The sequence below is a fragment of the Oncorhynchus masou genome, chromosome 10 (genome assembly GCF_036934945.1).
Source record: "Oncorhynchus masou masou isolate Uvic2021 chromosome 10, UVic_Omas_1.1, whole genome shotgun sequence".
In the NCBI taxonomy this organism is placed as follows: domain Eukaryota; kingdom Metazoa; phylum Chordata; class Actinopteri; order Salmoniformes; family Salmonidae; genus Oncorhynchus; species Oncorhynchus masou.
Window position 1 is genome coordinate 21452213 of NC_088221.1, and position 22305 is coordinate 21474517.

The following is a 22305-nucleotide window of genomic DNA, read 5'->3' on the forward strand; positions in this document are numbered from 1 at the left end:
AGGGATTGTCCATAGAGCTCAGAGACAGGATTTTGTTGAGGCACAGATCTGGGGAAGGGTATCAAAACATTTCTTCAGCATTGAAGGTCCGCAAGTACACAGTGGCCTCCATCATTCTTAAATGGAAGAAGTTTGGAACCACCAAGACTCTTCCTAGAGCTGTCCGCCAGGCCAAACTGATTAATCGGGAGAGAAGGGCCTTGGTCATGGAGGTGACCAAGAACCCAATGGTCACTCTGACAGAGCTCCAGAGTTCCTCTGTAGAGATGGGAGAACCTTCCAGAAGGACAACCATCTCTGCAGCAATACACCAATCAGGCCTTTATGGTAGAGTGGCCAGACAGAAGTTACTCCTCAGTAAAAGGCACACTATAGCCCGCTTGGAGTTTGCCAAAAGGCACCTAAAGGACTCACTGACCATGAGAAACAAGATTCTACTGAAGGACACCAATAAGAAGAAGAGACTTGCTTGAACAAACAACCACGAGCAATGGACATTAGACCGGTTGAAATCTGTTGTTTGGTCAGATTTTTGGTTCCAACCCCTGTGTCTTTGTGAGATGTAGAGTAGGTGAACAGATGATCTCTGCATGTGTTGTTCTAACCATGAAGCACAGAAGAGGAAGTGTGATGGTGTGGGGGTGCTTTTCTGGTGACACGGTCTGTGATTTACTTAGAATTCTAGGCACACTTAACCAGCATGGCTACCACAGCATTCTGCAGTGATATACCATCCCTTCTGGTTTGTGTTTAGTGGGACTATAATTTGTTTTTCAACAGGACAATGACCCAAAACACACCTCCAGGCTGTGTAAAGGCTATTTGACCAAGACAGAGAGTATTAGAGTGCTGCATCAGATGACCTGGCATCCACAATCACCCGACCTCAACCCAATTGAGATGGTTTGGGATGAGTTTGACTGCAGAGTGAAGGAAAAGCAGCCATCAAGTGCTCAGCATATGTGGAAACTCCTAGAATGTTGGAAAAGCATATAAAGCTGGTTGAGAGAATGCCAAGAGTGCAAAGCTGTTATCAAGGCAAAGGGTGGCTACTTTGAAGAATCTAAAATTGATTCCATACGTGTTATTTCATAGTTTTGATGTATTCACTATTATTCTACAATGTATAAAATAGGTAAAATAAAGAAAAACCCTTGAATGAGTAGGTGTGTCCAAACTTTTGACTGGTACTGTATGTGGGATAATAGCGGACGAAATTGCCACTATTTGCCACATCTTCAATTTAAGACTACTAGAAAGTGTGTGCCCTCAGGCCTGGAGGGAAGCTTAAGTAATTCCGCTACCCAAGAATAGTAAAGCCCCCTTTACGGGCTCAAATAGCCAACCAATCAGCCTGCCACCAACCCTTAGTAAAATTGTGTTTGACCATATACAATGTTATTTTACAGTAAACAAATTGACAACAGCTGTTCAGCATGCTTATAGGAAAGACTCTCAACAAGCACAGCACTTACACAAATGACTGATGATTGGCTGAACAGGGCAGCACGGCTGGCCCTTAAAAGTCCCCGGTAGGGCTAACATAAATGACATGCATGTCAATCTCTCATGGCTCAAAGTGGAAGAGAGATTGACATCATCATTACTTGTTTTCATAAGAGGTGTTGACAAGCTGAAGGTCCAAAGCTGTCTGTTTAAATACGAACACAACTCAGACACCCATGCATGCCCCACAGTACATGCCACCAGAGGTCTCTTCACAGTCCCCAAGTCCAGAACAGACTATGGGAGGCGCACAGTACTACACAGAGACATGACTACATGGAACTCTATTCCACATCAGGTAACTGATGCAAGCTGTAGAATCAGATTTAAAAAGGTAAAAATACACCTTATGGAACAGCGGGGACTGTGAAGTAACACAAACATAGGCACAGACACATGCATACACACACATGGATTTTGTGTTGTAGATATGTGGTAGTTTAGCATAGGCCTGAGGGCACACACTTAGTGTGTTATAAATTCCGCAATGAATGTATTGTAATGTATTTGTATAACTGCCTTAATTCTTCCAGACCCCAGGAAGAGTAGCTGCTGCCTTTGCAGCAGCTAATGTGGATCCATCGTAAATCCAAATACAAATGTGATATTTCAGGGTATTATTTTTAATACATTTGCAAAAATGTCTAAAAACCTGATTTTGCTTCGCCAGTATTGGGTATTGTGTGTAGATTGATTAGGGGAAAAAAACTATTTAATCAATTTTAGAACAAGGATGTAACGTAACACATTTTGTAAAAAGTCAAGAGGTCTGAATGCTTTCCGAATGCACTATAGCCAATATGCTGTGATAATGTATTAGGCGTACTTACTACACAAATGTCATTCCTACAGATATAAACGTTAACGAAACTAACCAAATGTGTAGACATAGCCTTATCCGCTAGTTAGCCTATTTTTTATTACAGCAACAAACATATTGTTTCACTCGTCGACGTAGGCTTTTTTTGTATCATGTTGAACGTGAAAGCAAACGCAACTGTCTTGCATAAAGAACTATCTAAGAACGAACTACCTCAAGTAACACCCATAACAGACCACCCACATACTGAGAAGGGGGACCCGCCAGCAAGGACAGAGAAGACTGAGTTCAGTCAGTGGAGGGCGAGTGGAGGACGCCATTGAAACCGAGAACTGACAGACTTGAAATTTGTAGCGAAAGGATAACTATGAAATGGGGAAAATTCAACAACCATTTCTACGTTGAATTAAAGTTGTAGTGCCAATGAACACAACTTTCGTTGCCAGTTCGTGGGAGATGACGGTCCTCAACGCTGTTCTAGAGGTGAGAAGAGAATAGTAGTGGAGGTGGGGAGTCTGCCAGGACAATGGAGAAAGTTTTAGCTAGCGAGTTAATAGAAGCTAGCTAGAAACAGGGTCAAAGGGGGACGACGGTATTCAAAATCTTTAAATAGCAGAAATTATGTAAGTAGCTAGCTAGACCTTTATAGGTTATTGAAGCGTATGTATGTTGTCATTTGTAACAGTGAGTGAACGGCGTCTGTGTCAATCATGCGAAACTCGTGTTTTTTTTGTCTACGTTAACACCTCCCCCAGTGCTGTCTGTATAAATAATTATCTTACAAACTCCAAAAACAACTGAACGACCCTTTCTTGACAGCAAATGTTATTAAAGTAGTACATCTGGAAAGTTGGGTTTAATATTTGAAGGGGTGACCTGAGCTGTTTGTCAGAGTTTTGTTGACAGTAAATAACTAGGCTGCAGCTTTCTAATTCATAAACGCTAATTATCTTTACTGCCTATTGCCAATATTATCAAAGATTTTTATAACTAACCCAAGATGGACCGTAGCCTGTCATTTCAAATGGGAGCAAATGAGTCAATGGACAGAACAAGCGAGATCCTATTGGTGCGTTCTAGCATGTGTTTCCGTTAAGGAACGCCTACTCTGAAGTGCATATCTGCAGTAACTCGATTCGCCCTTGCATTCCTAAAATATATATATATATATTAAATTTGGTAAAGGTTAAAGTCTACAAAAGGTAGGCGACTCTGTTCGTAACATATTCAATTTTTTGGGACCAGACAACTTTATTGGTTCTCAAACGTTTCATTGATGAGCAGAATATCGGCTGAAATCTCTCGCCCCATTTTTTTTCCCACTGCCAGCCACTGGGCTTCCTCTCATCACCATATATGGTTGTGAGTGGAATCGCCAACCGGATGTTTCAGATTTCTCCATACTTCAGCTTTATACATTGGGTGAAACATCTGGCTCATTGTTCGATGTGTGATGGTATCTTCGGGCCATGCGAGTTTTGTTAATAGCCTCGGCGCTCGGTACGGTTTTGGAAACATAAGGATATCAGCGACGAATCATTTTCAAAACAAAAGGTTAAATTAACTACACACATTTTGATAGGGTTAGGGTTCCCACATGGCCATGTTTCAGCGTTTGTTTACGGAAGACAGAATCAACTGCCTGTGTTCATTGCCCACCTGTCTCTGAACACCTGTGTGTAAATGGAAGACGGACGCCACAAACGTGTTGTCACTGAAAACACAGTCGACTTCAACAGTGTTAACTGGTTAATTGTATAATTTGCATTTGTGGAATTATTTTGATGTGGTATCGAAGATGGCTTTATGTTTCTAGAACTGTACCGCAATTGACAATCGATTCATGTTTAGATTGAGTATTTTGCTGCCAGGGCCAATTCGCCTCTAAACAGAACATGTAAGGTCCTTGGACTATAAGGAGTAACGTTGGTCTCCTTTAGTCCATTATTAGGCTGTAGCTTACTCTGTAAATTGTAAGCCTAGCTTACTCTGTAAATTGTAAGCCTAGCTAATGCAACACGTACAAAAGTAACTTAAGAATTCAGACAGAGTAAAAGCACAATACAGTTAGCTATACATTTAACTACATCGACTCCTGTTGGCACTCCCTGTATATAGCCATACAATTTGATTTGATAACTAGGTATTATTTTTAGGTCACGGAATAAAGGAAAACAGTTTCATCCATTCCACAGGGTGTGGAAGTTTATTCTGCATTCCAGCTGCGCAAGTCTGGATTTCTGGTCTGGACCAGTGGTCTGGACTCAAAGGATCAAATCCTTATCTTGTTGTCTTTGCTGTCTGGCTGTGTTGCCATGCCATATTATCCCGTTAATGTAAGAAACCACAGCCCGATAGCATCACTGGGGGCGAGCTCCCAGCCATCCCAAAATTGCCAAAGACTGTTGAATAGCTAACAACTACTGCCTCCCTCACCCACAGACCATCAGCACTGACTCAATGTTCATCCACAGGTATTTACCCACGCAGACACACACCTACACTGACACTTAGAATGCCAAACATTAGGAACACCTTCCTAACATTGAGTGTTCCCCCCAGAACTCTACAAGGTGTCGAAAGCGTTCCACAGGGATGCTGGCCATGTTGACTCCAATGCTTCTCAAAGTTGTCAAGTTGGCTGCATGTCCTTTGAGTGGTATAACATTCTTGATTCACACGGGAAACTGTTGTGTGAATAACCCAGCCGCGTTACAGTTCTTGACACAAACCGGTTCAAAGGCACTTGGATCTTTTGTCTTGTCCATTCACCCTCTGAATCACACAATCATGTCTCAAGGCTTAAAAATCCTTCTTTAAACCTGTCTCCTCCCCTTCATCTACACTGATTGAAGTGGATGTAACAGGTGACATCAATAAGGGATCATAGCTTTCACCTGGTCAGTCTGTCATGGAAAGAGCAGGTATCTTTGTTTCGTAAACTCAGTGTACACACACACACACATCACCATGCACACATCCACTTATGCTGCTGCTATATTGATTATTATTATTATCATTCATATTTATCTGGCTACCAGTCACTTTTTACCCCTGTTTACATGTACATAACTACCTCAATCACTCCATTATCCCTGTTTACATGTACATAACTACCTCAATCACTCCATTATCCCTGTTTACATGTACATAACTACCTTAATCACTCCATTACCCATGTTTACATGTGCATAACTACCTCAATCACTCCATTACCCCTGTTTACATGTACATAACTACCTCAATCACTACATTACCCCTGTTTACATGTACATAACTACCTCAATCACTACATTACCCCTGTTTACATGTACATAACTACCTTAATCACTCCATTATCCCTGTTTACATGTACATAACTACCTTAATCACTCCATTACCCCTGTTTACATGTACATAATTACCTCAATCACTCCATTACCCATGTTTACATGTACATAACTACCTCAATCACTCCATTCCCCCTGTTTACATGTACATAACTACCTCAATCACCCCATTACCCCTGTTTACATGTACATAACTACCTCAATCACTCCATTACCCCTGCACATTCTAATAATAGTACTGGCACTGACCTGTATATAACTGCATTCTCACAATTGTTTTTGTATCTCATGTTTTTTTTCATGTATTATTACTGCTCTGTTGGGATGAGCTCGCAAGTAAGCATTTTATTGCCTGGCTGCCCAGACTCCTTTCTCTGGCCAAATGCTACGCCACAGACATTAGTTTCTTCTCTGCAATGAGTCTGGATCTGAATACCTGCACGACCCTTCACCGAATGTAAACACATTCCGGTCCGTCTGATTGGTCCAGAATCCGATGGGTTGGGCCAGAGACAGAACATGCGTGGGTAAAGTGGTGGTTTGAAAATGTTTTATTGGCTTTGATACTCTGATTGGTTAGAGACAATCCAATCGCTGATGACTTACAATTGTACAATGTCCCTCGTCTTAACAACAAACGACTTCATGGATGGCAGTCTCAGACTGAAGTATGTAGTGAACGACAGAGCAGCTGAAGAATTTAGTGTGAGTCGTCAGGCTCAGCATTTCACTGTTTTACACCTGCTGTAAGCTGTGCATGTGACAATAAAACGTTGAAACCTGAATAAATCAAACTAGACTACAGTATTTTGTGCAGCTGCGTCGGGCACATTCGTGCAATTAGATTGACACATTACCTAACATGTATAAATATCAGTCTCTCTGTTTTCAGTTTAGTGAACTAATCTGGCTTCTCTTCTTCCCCATACATATACAATGTGCATAGCTTACGCACTAGTTAAACAATGAGAACAAGGGGGAGAGTGTGTTTGTGTGTGTCCTAACCATTAGAGGATAAAATGCAAAACTACATTTGAACCCTTGAGGCTTCAACCCCACAACCAAGCCTGTGGTTGTGTGCAGTTCATTCTAACCCTATCCTCTCCCCTCCTTCTAGTCCCCTGGTATGCCCTGTCTCCTCCGGCAGCCCAGCACCTCACCATGAATGCTAGCGGGAATGTCTCCACTGCGGGAAACGCCACAGCTGCGTGGGACGCTGGTGGGGGCCCGGTGGTGCTGGAGTCAGTGTTCATCGTCACCATCGCCCTCCTGGCCTGCCTGGGCAACTTCCTCATCGTGGCCACTCTGTACCGCAGGCCCTACCTCCTCACACCCAGCAACAAGTTTGTGTTCAGCCTGACCCTGTCCAACCTGCTGCTGTCAGTGCTGGTGTTGCCCTTTGTGGCGGTGAGCTCAGCACGGCGGGAGTGGGTGTTTGGTGTGGTGTGGTGCAACTTTACCGCCCTGATCTACCTGCTCATCAGCTCGGCCAGTATGCTGACCCTGGGGGCCATCGCCATTGACAGGTCAGTGATAGTACCCCTACACTGGGATGGCTGCTTGCAAGGTACAATATGTTTGTTGGGGATGTTGTGCTGGAGGTGTTCACTGGTCCAAAAAGTTGGACCCGTTCCGAAATGGACCTGTGGTTTTCCCACCCGGATCCGATATTTTTAAATATAGAGACCTGTTCTGTATATACCTGATCAGATCCAGACCTGGCCCGATCCAAGCCAAGTGAGGGATGCAGCAGATAAAGCACGAGAGGAGGGAGAGATCCTGCTCTAGCATGCGGGGGAGGGGCCATACTGTCAGCGAGTGAGACAGGAAGGAGGGAGAGATGGCAACCATCCAACAAGCTGACTCGCACTATAGTAGACTAATAATTGCCAAATCTACACTGAACAAAAATATAAGCGCAACATGTAAAGTGTTGGTCCTGAGTTAAAATAAAAGATCGCTGAAATTTTCCATATACACAAAAAGCTTATTTCTTTCAAATGTAGTGCACAAATGTATTTAGATTCCTGTTGGAGAGCATTTCTCCTTTACCAAAATAATCCATCCACCTGACAGGTGTGGCATATCAAGAAGCTGATTAAACACCATGATCATTACACATTGTGCTGGGGACAATAGAAGGCCACTCTAACACAGATGTCTCAAGTTTTGAGGGAGCGTGCAATTGGCATGCTGACTGCTGGAATGTCCACCAGAGCTGTTGCCAGATAATTGAATGTTCATTTCTCTACCATAAACCACCTCCAATGTCATTTTAGAGAATTTGGCAGTACTTCCAACCGGCCTCACAACCGTAGACCACGTGTGTGGTGTTGTGTGGGTGGGCAGTTTGCTGATGTCAATATTGTGAACAGTGCCCCATGGTGGGGTTATGGTATGGGCAGGCATAAGCTACGGACAATGAACACAATTCCATTTTATCGATTCCAATTAGAATGCACAGAGATACAGTAATGAGATCCTGCGGCCCATCGTCGTGCCATTCATCTGGCGCCATCACCTCATGTTTCAATCTGATAATGCATGGCCCAATGTCGGAAGGATCTGTACACAATACACGGAAGCTGAAAATGTCCATGGCCTGCATACTCGACAGACATGTCACTCATTGGGCAAGTTTGGGATTCTCTGGATCGAAGTGTACGACAGCGTGTTCCAGTGCCCGCCAATATCCAGTAACTTCGCACAGCCATTGAAGAGGAGTGGGACAACATTCCACAGGCCACAATCAACATCCTGATCAACTCTCTGCGAGAGATGTCGTGCCTCATGAGGCAAATGGTGATCACACCAGATTCTTATCCATGCCCCTACCTTTTTTTGTAAGTTATCTGTGACCAACAGATTCGTATCTGTATTCCTAGTGATGAAATAGTTGCATGTTGCTTTTATATTTTTGTTCAGTATAGGTTATTTAACATCCAATATGTAGTACCGGTCTTGACTGCATCAAACCAGGAGGAGCTAGTTAATATTAGCTTGCAAGGCTAGTTGAGGCTGGTCATCCCCGGGACATACTTTCTTGGTGGAATTTCCTTGCACGTTAAAATGTATGTAGGATTCCCTAACTGCAATGTTTTTTTCTCTCCATTGCCTCACGATCTATCATATTGTGAGCAATCATTTTTGGATATTTTTTTACACTGATAGAATGTATGGATTTGATAATGACATTATCATTGTGCCCACAGGTACTATGCTGTACTGTACCCCATGATCTACCCCATGAAGATCACAGGCAACCGGGCGGTGGTGGCAATCGCCTATGTGTGGCTGCACTCCCTGGTGGGCTGCCTGCCACCCCTCTTCGGCTGGTCCTCCTTCGAGTTCGACCGCTTCAAGTGGACATGCGTGGCGGCCTGGCACCGCACCCCTGCCTACACCGCCTTCTGGGTCACCTGGTGCAGCCTGCCGCCACTGCTCGCCATGTTGGCCTGCTACGGCGTAATCTTCCGCGTGGCACGCCTCAAGGCCCGCAAGGTGCATTGTGGGACGACTGTGGTCGCGTCTTCAGAAGAAACGTCATCTGGTGCTCAGAGGAACGACCAGCGTAAAAACTCATCTACGTCCACGTCGTCCAATGGAAGCCGGTGGAGTTTAGTGTATGCTGGGAGCCAGTGCAAGGCTTTCGTCACCATTATGGTGGTGATCGGGACCTTCCTGGTGACCTGGGGCCCCTACGTGGGGGTGGTGTGTACAGAGGCCCTGTGGGGTCAGGGTAGCGTGTCCCAGGGCCTGGAGACCCTGGTGGCTTGGCTGTCCTTCTGCAGCGCCGTCTGCCACCCGCTCATCTACGGCCTGTGGAACAAGACTGTGCGCAAGGAACTGCTGGGCATGTGCTTCGGGGATCGCTACTACCGCGTGGAGTCGTTCGCCACACGCCACCGCACGTCACGCCTCTTCAGCATCTCCAACCGCATCACAGGTGAGCAGGGGGAGGGTACTGGTAGTGTTAGGTTGAGGCTGTGGATGGATGAACTGGCTTTGTGTGCTGAACCTTACTGGTGCAACATAAAATCTTGTTCTGTTGTGTTCTTTGTTGTGCTGTATGGCTGACCCTGCTATTGTGTTAATAGTTTAGTTGACTGTGTTACATTGTGTTGCGGTGTGTTGTATGTAGGGCTGTGACAGTCATTACGTGTGGGCACTCCCATTTAAGTCAATGATGGCATAATGGGTGGACTGGCTGCTATTGCGAGTGTACCGATAAGGGTAAAGCAGGAAGTATACCCATCAATATGTGCTGTGATTTGTTGATTCAACTGGACATCATTTGAATTAACATTCTACATTACCATGGAAATTATTGCGTCACAATACCAGGCAGCCATTGCGAGGGTAAACTCCCAGTCAAATGGCCAGGGCTAGAGGTTCCAAGCCGTTCTATTCATTATATTTCTGTGTGTGCTGCTGCAGGGAAGGGACATTGCCTAGGCAACCGAAAACTCCTTGCTTATTTCAGTAAGGAGAAAAAAAAGTTGAATCACGTTGGTAAGAGTCCATGTTACCGCAGAAAAAGACACTAACGCATGAATGGGCGGCTGTCCCGTTTTCAGTCAACCAATTGTGGAACAAACACCTATGACGGTTATTTTATTTTCATCACTGTCTTCATCCATAACCGTTGGTTATACGATTATACATAATTGTGCCAGCCCTAATTGTATGGCGTTGTATATTTGACCCTGCTGTTGTATTTCTTCCTGCAGACCTGGGCATGTCCCCTCACCTGACGGCCATGTTGGTGGGAGGAGGGCAGCTCCTGGCCCCCGGCAGCAGCACTGGAGACACTGGCTTCAGTTTCACTCAGGACTCATGTGAGTGGCGCACACAGGAAGCTGGCAAAGACACAACACTGTTTCCATAAGACGATTCAAACAAGACCTTTAAAAGTCCTAGTCGAAATGCAGTGTCTGAATGTACTGAACAGTACAGATATAGCTGGGGCATATTCATTGTGGATATGTTTAACCGTTTAAGAACAAAACAGGGTCCCTCCCCTATTCATTTGCTTCCGTTGAATAAATGTTTTGCAACATAATGAATACGCCCCTGGTCTTCCAGTACCTTTTAAAGTTGCTCCCTTAGGGCTTTATTGCTGATAAATATTGTTTAGCCTAGTTTTCTTTTGTATCATCATCATCCCTCAGCTGTGTTCTGATCAGCCCATATTCCTGGTTTGTGGCTCATGTCTTGGCAGAGGGTAGATGGTAGTGTGTGTACTGTAGTATCATGTGCAATCATCTGTCATGTGTGTGTGATACTCCTCATTGGTGCAGCATCAACAGGCGTCATCACAGACATTCACACACTTTTTTTCACATTTACTTTTTTTGTCATTTAGCAGACGCTCGTATTATTTTCATACTTTTTTTTGTCATACTGGTCCCCCGTGGGAATCGAACCAACAACCCTGGCATTTCAAGTGCCATGCTCTATCAACTGAGTTACCTGATTTAATACTATTTTGAGTCTTTCGGATTCGTTTAGAGAAGACACACATTGTAAGTACAATAGGATTTATTTTCTTTAGTGTCTGTCTGCTATGCATCTTTTGGTTCCTTAATCTCTACTGAAATACTGCACTACAAATACACTACAAAATACTGAAGGTCATGAATCCCCCCCTTTCCCCATACAGGTACAGACGTGATGCTGCTTGACAACTTCTCCACAGATGGCTCCTCCCACATTGGAAGCGTGGCCGTAAAGAGGCGGAGCTCGGTCACCTTTGAAGACGAGCAACAGCAGAATTCCAAAGGTACCTGTCCGTTCTCACTCGAGAATGAATCGTTTGGGGGGCTGCTGCAGTTCGAACAATATTATACTTATTTCGCGGCAGTCAAGAAATTGTATTCCGTCAAGAGTCAAAGTAGTCAGGTGGCGGTCGCATCTAGACCTCGATTCAAAGCTATCAATAAATAATTGTATTTGTATGCCAAGCAATTGCAACTGTACATTGTTTGAAGCACACTTTTTACTAAGTCTCTAAGGGTGTTTTCACATATAGTCCTCTTTTAAACAAACCGATCTCAGTCTTCTTTAAAGTGAACTCTGGGGTTAAAAAAAATATAAAAGAACTCAGTTCTCTTTGCCTTTGAATGAGGACTCAACTTTTTTTCCAGTGTACTTCAAATGTTTTGTGGGCCGAGTCTTCTTTACATTCACATTGCTATGTTTTTCCAAGATACACTCTAAGTTTTTACAAAGATCAGGACAAGCCATTCAATCAGAATGTGTTATTGAACAGCTAGATATACCTACTTACATTTTGGAAGCTAATAGATTGCATTTAGTCAAAGTATGAGCCATAATAATTGTAATTAGAAGATACTATTAACATGAAAATGTGATTGGTAACAGAACAAATAGCAATAGAATGACTTTTGAATAAATAATGCTGTAATTGAAAATTGTACACCCAAGGTAGGCTACTGCCCCTTTAAGAAGTAGAGATTTTGTACCCTTTTTATGATTCTCAGCAAATATGTTGTCTTCTCACCCTATTCAAAACCCACAATCAATAAACAATTTATGAAGCTCTCTTAGCCTATAGATCACATATTGCAAACAAATTATCTAAACTAAAAACTCAATGTGAGGGGTTATGGCAGGGGAAACGGTGTTGCAGTAGTCTAGTGCGAGGGGTTATGGCAGGGGAAACGGTGTTGCAGTAGTCTAGTGCGAGGGGTTATGGCAGGGGAAACGGTGTTGCAGTAGTCTGGTGCGAGGGGTTATGGCAGGTGAAACGGTGTTGCAGTAGTCTAGTGCGAGGGGTTATGGCAGGGGAAACGGTGTTGCAGTAGTCTAGTGCGAGGGGTTATGGCAGGGGAAACGGTGTTGCAGTAGTCTAGTGCGAGGGGTTATGGCAGGGGAAACGGTGTTGCAGTAGTCTAGTGCGAGGGGTTATGGCAGGGGAAACGGTGTTGCAGTAGTCTAGTGCGAGGGGTTATGGCAGGGGAAACGGTGTTGCAGTAGTCTAGTGCGAGGGGTTATGGCAGGGGAAACGGTGTTGCAGTAGTCTAGTGCGAGGGGTTATGGCAGGGGAAACGGTGTTGCAGTAGTCTAGTGCGAGGGGTTATGGCAGGGGAAACGGTGTTGCAGTAGTCTAGTGCGAGGGGTTATGGCAGGGGAAACGGTGTTGCAGTAGTCTGGTGCGAGGGGTTATGGCAGGGGAAACGGTGTTGCAGTAGTCTGGTGCGAGGGGTTATGGCAGGTGAAACGGTGTTGCAGTAGTCTAGTGTGGTGCGGGAATAATGACAAGGGAACCTGGGGAGCTTTGCGTTCGCATTGTCCTAAAAAAGGGACCGCCTGACACCACCTCTCTAGATGTTGTCAGTTCGATTCGCTTTGGGGGCTCTTTTGAGGGGTCTGAGTTCCTTTGGAGTGTTCACACTGCACAAAAAATTAAGCGTACCTCAGCTCCAATAAGGCCCCTATGGTGAACAAGAGGCTTGTAGAATCATGATTCCTTCAAGTTTTTAGGTCGCCGGTAGGGGGTCCTGTGTGCTTTGGGCATTACTGAATCAATTTTTTTATTTTTTTATTTCATTTTTATTTAACCAGGTAGGCCAGTTGAGAACAAGTTCTCATTTACAGTTGTAACCTGGCCAAGACAGAACAAAGCAGTGTGACACAAACAACAGAGTTACACATGGGATAAACAAATGTACAGTCAATAACACAAAAAAAACAGAAAAAGAAAAATCTATATATAGTGTGTGCAAATGTAGTAAGATTAGGGAGGTAAGGCAATAAATAGGCCATAGTGGTGAAATAATTACAATTTAGCAATTAAACACTGGAGTGATAGATGTGCAGAAGATGAATGTGCAAGTAGAGATACTGGGGTGCAAAGGAGCAAAAAATAAATAACAATATGGGGATGAGGTAGTTGGGTGGGCTATTTACAGATGGGCTATGTACAGGTGCAATGATCTGTCAGCTGCTCTGACAGCTGATGCTTAAAGTTAGTGAGGGAGGCATTAGTCTCCAGCTTCAGTGATTTTTGCAATTCATTCCAGTCATTGGCAGCAGAGAACTGCAAGGAAAGGCGGCCAAAGGAGGAGTTGGCTTTGGGGGTGACCAGTGAAATATACCCGCTGGAGCGTGTGCTACGGGTGGGTGCTGTTATGGTGACCAGTGAGCTAAGATAAGGCGAGGCTTTACCTAGCAAAGACTTATAGATGACCTGGAGCCAGTGGGTTTGGAGACGAATATGAAGCGAGGGCCAGCCAACGAGAGCATACAGGTCGCAGTAGTGGGTAGTATATGGGGCTTTGGTGACAAAACGGATGGCACTGTGATGGACTATATCCAATTTGCTGAGTAGAGTGTTGAAGGCTATTTTGTAAATGACATCGCCGAAGTCAAGGATCGGTAGGATAGTCAGTTTTACGAGGGTATGTTTGGCAGCTTGAGTGAAGGATGCTTTGTTGCAAAATAGGAAGCCGATTCTAGATTTAATTTTGGATTGTAAATGCTTAATGTGTGTCTGGGAGGAGAGTTTACAGTCTAACCAGACACCTAAGTATTTGTAGTTGTCCACATATTCTAACTCAGAATCGTCCAGAGTGTTTCCCCCTTTGAAGGGATGACCGCAGCAGCCTTCCAATCTTTAGGGATCTCAGATGATACAAAAGAGAGGTTGAACAGGCTAGTAATAGAGGTTGGAACAATTGCAGCGGATAATTTTAGAAAGAGAGGGCCCAGATTGTTTAGCCCAGCTGATTTGTAGGGGTCCAGATTTTGCAGCTCTTTTAGAACATCAGCTGCCTGGATTTTGGTGAAGTAGAAATGGGGAGGCTTGGGCAAGTTGCTGTGGGGGGTGCAGAGCTGTTGACTGGGGTAGGGGTAGCCAGGTGTAAAGCATGGCCAGCCGTAGAAAAATGCTTATTGAAATTCTCGATTATCGTAGATTTATCGGTGGTGTTTCCTAGCCTCAGTGCAGTGGGCAGCTGGGAGGAGGTGCTCTTATTCTCCATGGACTTTACTGTGTCCCAGAACTTTTTGGAGTTTGTGCTGCAGGATACAAATTTATGTTAGGAAAGCAAAGACTAGCTTTTTCAAACAGCCTGTGTATTTTGGTTCCTAACTTCCCTGAAAAGTTGCATATCGCGGGGGCTATTCGATGCTAATGTAGTACGCCACAGGATGTGTTTGTGCTGGTCTGGAGTGAACTAAGGGCTATATCTGTTCTTAGTTCAATTTTTTTTGAATGGGGCATGCTTATTTAAGATGGCGAGGAAAGCACTTTTAAAGAACAACTAGGCATCCTCAACTGACGGAATGAGGTCAGTATCCTTCCAGGATACCCGGGCCAGGTCGATTAGAAAGGCCTGCTTGCTGAAGTGTTTTAGGGAGCGTTTGACAGTGATGAGGGGTGGTTGTTTGACCGCGGACCCATTACGGACGCAGGCAGTGAAGCAGTGATTGCTGAGATCCTGGTTGAAGACAGCAGAGGTGTATTTAGAGGGCAGGTTGGTCACGATGATATCTATGAGAGTGCCCGTGTTTACGGATTTAGGGTTGTACCTGGTAGGTTCCATGATAATTTGTGTGAGATTGAGGGCACCTATCTTAGATTGTAGGATGGCCCGGGGTGTTAAACATATCCCAGTTTAGGTTACCTAACAGTACTCTGAAGATAAATGGGGGGCAATTAGTTCACATATGGTGTCCAGGGCGCAGCTGGGGGCTGAGGGTGGTCTATAGCAAGCAGCACCAGTGAGAGACTTATTTCTGGAAAGGTGGATTTGTAAAAGTAGAAGCTCGAACTGTTTGGGCACAGAACTGGATAGCATGACAGAACTCTGCAGGCTATCTCTGCAGTAGATTGCAACTTTGGCCCCCTTTGGCAGTTCTATCTTGGAGGAAAATGTTGTAGTTGGGGATGGAATTTTCAGAATTTTTGGTGACCTTCCTAAGCCAGGATTCAGACTCAGCTAGGACATCAGGGTTGGTGGAGCTTGCTAAAGCAGTGAATAAAACAAACTTAGGGAGGAGGCTTCTGATGTTAACATGCATGAAACCAAGACTTTTACGGTTACAGAATTAATGAAATGAAAAATTATGAAAATTAATTAATGAAATGAGTCGAAAGATTTGTTCTTTTGACTGAATGAGTTGAAAAGATTTGAGCCAGTAAAAAGACAACTTCCCGTCACTAGTACATTCGTTCCACTTAGGCATTTGAGCAATCAGACTTCTGTGTAAATGTGTTCAATATTTATTTGAGCAATTTCTCATCAGGTCTTCATCACCATTCATTGTAGTAGTGCTACAAGGATGACCCTATAACTCAATTTCTGTTCCTTTTCCTCTCAGCTGCAGAGAGCACCACCATCCCTTCTACTGTCCAGGTCCAAGTAGAGATACACAAATCTCTGGACACCTTCGCCTCCTGCCTGGCCAGGGCCATCGAAAGCGACGCTAAGCTCACCCTCTTTGGCGAGGACACACCCCTATCTGGGGTGTTGTTTGCGGCTGCGGCGAGGGGGGCACAGAGGCCCCGTTACCTTGACGGTCAGAGACTGAGGCTGGAGAGCATCGATGAAGGGATCGTCAAAGACGACAGAGAAGACCAAGAGAGGGAGAATGCATAGAACAAATATCCCTTTTCTTCTTTTAGGTACCTAAGAGTTTATGGTACATTGGGCATTGCATACTTTATAATTTTTGAACTCAGTACGCACAGTGTATATATTTAAAATAGACATTTATAACAATGCAAGGCTTTTGCCAGTTACAGTGCATGCCTCTGTATCTATTCTCATGTGAATAGATACTTCACATTTACAAGTGGGCCCAATGACCAATTTTCATACGTTGAAATCTTAAATAGCATTACAAACTAAGGACATTTTTGGACCAAATGCGTGCCATATATTGAGTGCCTTGCTAGTTGTACTATATATACACCTCTGTTAAATAGGAAGCCTTAACTACTGTATCTTGACGGTTCAATGTTTGTATTTTCATTGGAAAGATTTTGTTTATACCTATGATAATGTCTTAAGCCACTTATTCCTTATTTTCTTTCCATGCTTAAAGACAGCCTCTTGCTGTTGTGAACAGATAAGTCTGTTGTGGAGTTTTAGATGGGGGGTGCGTTCAGCCGGGAACAACGTTGTGGAACGTTCATATAGAAATGTTTTATGTAGAACGAACATGCAGCAGCATACCACCCTGCATACCACTGCTGGCTTGCTTCTGAAGCGAAGCAGGGTTGATCCTGGTCAGTCCCTGGATGGGAGACCAGATGCTGCTGGAAGTGGTGTTGGAGGGCCAGTAAGAGGCACTCTTTCCTCTGGTCTAAAAATTATCCCAATGCCCCAGGGCAGTGATTGGGGACACTGCCCTGTGTAGGGTGCCGTCTTTCAGATGGGACGTTAAACGGGTGTCCTGACTCTCTGAGGTCATTAAAGATCCCATGGCACTTATCGTAAGAGTAGGGGTGTTAACCCTGGTGTCCTGGCTAAATTCCCAATCTGGCCCTCAAACGATCACGGTCACCTAATAATCCCCATTTTACAATTGGCTCATTCATCCCCCTCCTTTCCCCTGAAACTATTCCCCAGGTCGTTGCTGTAAATGAGAACGTGTTCTTAGTCAACTTACCTGGTAAAATAACAGATATAAAACATGCCTCAATGACATGTCAAGTAAGGGATCATGTCAGTTCTATTCATGACATTTCTATCTGCAACCTTTCACAACATTTGCCAACTAAACGTGGCCAGGTATTCCCGGGGGGAGAACTTCCTCGTTCTCAGAAGCTGTAATGCTTTTGGAGCATTTGACCAACTTCCTCTATTCTTCAACATTTCACAGTACGGCATGTGAAAACATTCCTTATAAGATAATGTACATTTGAATGCACTTGAATAATGCAGTACCCAGAGTATGAATCCGTCCCCTTCTGATTTGTATGTTGTTTTGGAAAGCCGTGACTTATCAAGTACACTATATATATACAAAAGTATGTGGACACCCATTCAAATTAGAGGGTTCGTCTATTTCAGCCAAACCCGTTGCTGACAGGTGTATAAAATCGAGCATACAACTGTGCAATCTCCATAGACAAACATTGGCAGTTGAATGGCCTTACTGAAGAGCTCAGTGACTTTCAACGTGGCTCCGTCATAGGAGAACGCTACCTGCCCCAATGAGTATTTTATCAGACTGACAAAGTCAAGCACATAATAGGACACCATATAGCCACTTACTGTATTTTTCAAAAATGTTACTCTGTTGGTTAGGATTTCTGGTCATGTGGGCTCTCGATGTCCCTGTAGCGAGGGACACCTAGCCTGATCCCAGATCTGTAAATGCTGCTTCAGTCAACGCCTCTGACTGTGCTTTCAAGCACATACTGATCTGAAGCCAGGCTAAGGTTACCATCCCTTGTTCAAACACTATAGCTTTCACATATCTAACACGTTATACATTCTGAATCACTTCACTAGAGCACCATTTCTCACCCTGAGAGAATCACTGTCGATCCTATTAGCAATTTGTGGTGTTTACCTCAGAACTGAGTGTTCCACTCAGCGGCCAGTTTATTAGGTGCACTCGTCTAGTACCGGGTCGGGACCCACCTTTTGCTTCCAGAACAGCCTGAATTCTTTGGGGTATAGAAACATTGCTCAATTGGTATCTAGGGATCTAATGTTGGCCAGGAAAGAAATCCCCACACCATTACACCACCAACAGCCTGTACCGTTGACACCGGGCAGGATGGAACCATGCACTCATGCTGCTGACACCAGATCCTGACTCTGCCATCGGCATGTTTTTCCATTCAATTGACCAGTGTTGATCGCGTTCCCACAGGAGCTGCCTCTTTTTGTTTTTAGCTAAATAGAGTGGAACCCGGTGTGGTCATATTCTTCAATATCCGTGACAAGAACCAACGAGTTGTGCGTTCCAAGATGCCGTTCTGCACACCGCTGTTGTACTGCGCCGTAATTTGCCTGTTTGTGGCCTGCCTGTTAGCTTGCATGATTCTTGCCATTCGACCTCATCATCGAGCTGTTTTCTGCCACAGGACTGCTGCTGACTGAATTTTTGTTGTTGTTGGGTCGCACCATTCTAGGTAGACCCTAGACACTGTCGTGCGTGAAAAACCCAGAAGGCCGGCCATTTCTGAGATTCTGGAACCGGCGCGCATGTCACCGATGATCATACCACGCTCAGTCGCTTAGGTCACTTGTTTTGCCCATTTGAACGTTCAATCAAACAGTAACTGAATTTCTCAATGCCTGTCTGTCTGCATTATATAGCAAGCCACGGACACGTGACTCACTGTCAGTAGAAGAAAACCATTTATGAAAAGGGTGTTGTACCTAATAAACTGGTCCTCGTGTATATCTGTATTTATCTGTGTGTCACTGTCCCAGTATGGTACTGCATTGTTAGAGCAATACTCCAGAACGTAAGGTATTATACACTTTTGATTTCCACTAAGGGCTGGATTCATTCCGTATCAAATTAGATTTGCATTTATAGTGTGATTTAAATTTAAAGGCTGTTCCCGCATTCGCAGAGATTGCATACACAGTAAACAATGCATATGTTAGCTCAATCGGAAATTACCTTTACATTTTAAAGCGGATCCTCCATGATTTGGACTGAATCCAGCCCTAAGATATTTTGTACTGTTGTATTAAAGTTTTTTTATACATATCAGAAGCTTTCTGTGTTTTAGTTGGCTGGGTAACAATATTTCAAGATTTCTATCATTTTGCTCACTGCCATGACTCCCAGATTGTTTAATCTTGCCAATGTCTTGCAATACTCTGTAACCAAACACATTTAATCACAAAGTCCTTTTTATGCACGCTTAGACAAAAACAACAGAGCCCTGCATGAGGGTCAAATCTAGAGGACTAGGTAATCTCTCTCTGATGCTGACGTAAGGTTTTTAAACGGGTCAACACTCGTAAGGCCACAGGCCCAGACGCTATTCCAGGGAGTCTTCAGGGCATGCGTAGACCAGCTGACAAGGCTGGCAGACATTTTCAACCTCCCCTTGTCCCAGTCTGTAATCCCCACATTTTGAGCTGATTACCATCATTCCTGTCCCCAAAAAACTCTTAAGGTATCCTGCCACAATGACTGCCACCCTGTAACACTCACATCTGTACTAATGAAGTGCTTTGAAAGGCTGGTCATGGCACACAACTCCATCATCCCAGACACCCTGGACCCACTCCAATTTGCATACCACCCCAACAGATCTACAGACAACGCAATCTTAATTCTTAACTCTGCCCTCTCCCACCTAGACTGTGATGATGCTAATCGACTACAGCTCAGCATTAAACACCATAGGATCCTGAACTTCTTGACTGGCCAACCCCAGGTGGTAATAGTAGACAACGCCTCTGCCAAACTGCCCCTCAACAAGGAGGCCCCCAGGGGTGTGTGCTTAGCCCTCTCCTGTACTCCCTGTTCACCCACAACTGTGTGGCCATGCACGACTCAAGCTCAAAAGTTTTCTGATGTCACGACGATGGTCGGCTTGATCACCAATGGCGATGAGACAGCCTACAGAGAGGTCGTCAAGCACCAGTATGGTGCCAGGACAACCTCTCCCTCAACGTCAGCAAGACCAATGAGTTGATTGCGGACTTCAGGAAACAGGAGCGGGTGCACACCCCCATCAACATCGGGGCTGCAGTGGAGAGTGTCAAGAGCTTCAAGTTCCTTGGTGTCCACATCACTGATGACTGGTCCTCTCACTCCAGCACAGTCATGAAGAAGGCACAGCAGTGCCTCTTCTCCCTCAGGAGGCTGAAACAATTTAGCACAGATCCTTAGGAACTTTCACAGCTGCTGTATTGAGAGCATCCTGCCTGACTGGTTGTATCCCCATCTGGTATGGCACCTGCAACGCCCCTCGACCAGAAGGCCCTACAGAGGGTCGTGCGGACGGCCCAGCGTATAACTGAGGGTGAGCGCCCAACCATCCAGAACGTACATGCCAGGTAGTCTTAGAGAGGCACGAAAAATGTCCAAAGACTTCAGCCACCTGAGACATGGACTGTTCTCCATGTAGGTAGTCTTAGAGAGGCAAGGAAAATGTCCAAAGACTCCAGCCACCGGAGACATGGACTGTTCTCCATGTTGGTAGTCTTAGAGAGGCACGAAAAATGTCCAAAGACTCCAGCCACCTGAGACATGGACTGTTCTCCATGTAGGTAGTCTTAGAGAGGCAAGGAAAATGTCCAAAGACTCCAGCCACCTGAGACATGGACTGTTCTCCATGTAGGTAGTCTTAGAGAGGCAAGGAAAATGTCCAAAGACTCCAGCCACCTGAGACATGGACTGTTCTCCATGTAGGTAGTCTTAGAGAGGCAAGGAAAATGTCCAAAGACTCCAGCCACCTGAGACATGGACTGTTCTCCATGTAGGTAGTCTTAGAGAGGCAAGGAAAATGTCCAAAGACTCCAGCCACCTGAGACATGGACTGTTCTCCATGTAGGTAGTCTTAGAGAGGCAAGGAAAATGTCCAAAGACTCCAGCCACCTGAGACATGGACTGTTCTCCATGCTCTCAGACGGTACCAGTGCATCAAGGCTCAGACCAACAGACTCAACAGCTTCCATCCCCTCCCCCTCACACCTACACTGATTATTGATTAGATGTATTACTACCACTACACTGCTTTTCATTGATTGCCATTAGTGCTATCCTATTCATGCTATCCTGCTTCTGATTCCTATTACTCCTGTTCACCTGTATATATTAATATCCATCTGTTATCCTGCTACCGGCCACTTCTATTTTCATGAATATAGTGTACAAAACATTAAGAACACCTCTTTCCATGACAGACTGACCAGGTGAAAGCTATGATCCCTTATTGATGTTACCTGTTAAATCCACTTCAAATCAGTGTTGATGAAGGGGAGGAGACAGGTTAAATACAGTGCCTTGCGAAAGTATTCGGCCCCCTTGAACTTTGCGACCTTTTGCCACATTTCAGGCTTCAAACATAAAGATATAAAACTGTATTTTTTTGTGAAGAATCAACAACAAGTGGGACACAATCATGAAGTGGAACGACATTTATTGGATATTTCAAACTTTTTTAACAAATCAAAAACTGAAAAATTGGGCGTGCAAAATTATTCAGCCCCCTTAAGTTAATACTTTGTAGCGCCACCTTCTGCTGCGATTACAGCTGTAAGTCGCTTGGGGTATGTCTATCAGTTTTGCACATCGAGAGACTGAATTTTTTTCCCATTCCTCCTAGCAAAACAGCTCGAGCTCAGTGAGGTTGGATGGAGAGCATTTGTGAACAGCAGTTTTCAGTTCTTTCCACAGATTCTCGATTGGATTCAGGTCTGGACTTTGACTTGGCCATTCTAACACCTGGATATGTTTATTTTTGAACCATTCCATTGTAGATTTTGCTTTATGTTTTGGATCATTGTCTTGTTGGAAGACAAATCTCCGTCCCAGTCTCAGGTCTTTTGCAGACTCCTCCAGGTTTTCTTCCAGAATGGTCCTGTATTTGGCTCCATCCATCTTCCCATCAATTTTAACCATCTTCCCTGTCCCTGCTGAAGAAAACCAGGCCCAAACCATGATGCTGCCACCACCATGTTTGACAGTGGGGAT

At 44.5% G+C, this 22305-nt stretch overlaps 1 protein-coding gene across 1 annotated transcript; it reads left to right on the top strand.

Moving 5' to 3' along the window:
- Positions 1-2488: 2488 nt before the first annotated feature.
- On the top strand, positions 2489-19362 carry gpr161a (G protein-coupled receptor 161a). The gene is made up of 6 exons (XM_064976207.1): positions 2489-2809; positions 6773-7181; positions 8868-9601; positions 10386-10493; positions 11318-11437; positions 16003-19362. The coding sequence occupies exons 2-6, from the start codon at positions 6817-6819 to the stop codon at positions 16278-16280; spliced, it is 1605 nt and encodes a 534-aa protein (XP_064832279.1). The 5' UTR covers positions 2489-2809; positions 6773-6816; the 3' UTR covers positions 16281-19362.
- Positions 19363-22305: the final 2943 nt, after the last annotated feature.

What these genes read in the sequence shown, in the direction of transcription:
- gpr161a (XM_064976207.1), top strand. Translation starts at nt 6,817, where the DNA reads ATGAATGCTAGCGGGAATGTCTCCACTGCGGGAAACGCCACAGCTGCG. An exon ending in CAGTTTCACTCAGGACTCAT is followed by an intron (nt 10,494 to 11,317) that starts GTGAGTGGCGCA and finishes TTCCCCATACAG; the next exon opens with GTACAGACGTGATGCTGCTT. An exon ending in GCAACAGCAGAATTCCAAAG is followed by an intron (nt 11,438 to 16,002) that starts GTACCTGTCCGT and finishes TTTTCCTCTCAG; the next exon opens with CTGCAGAGAGCACCACCATC.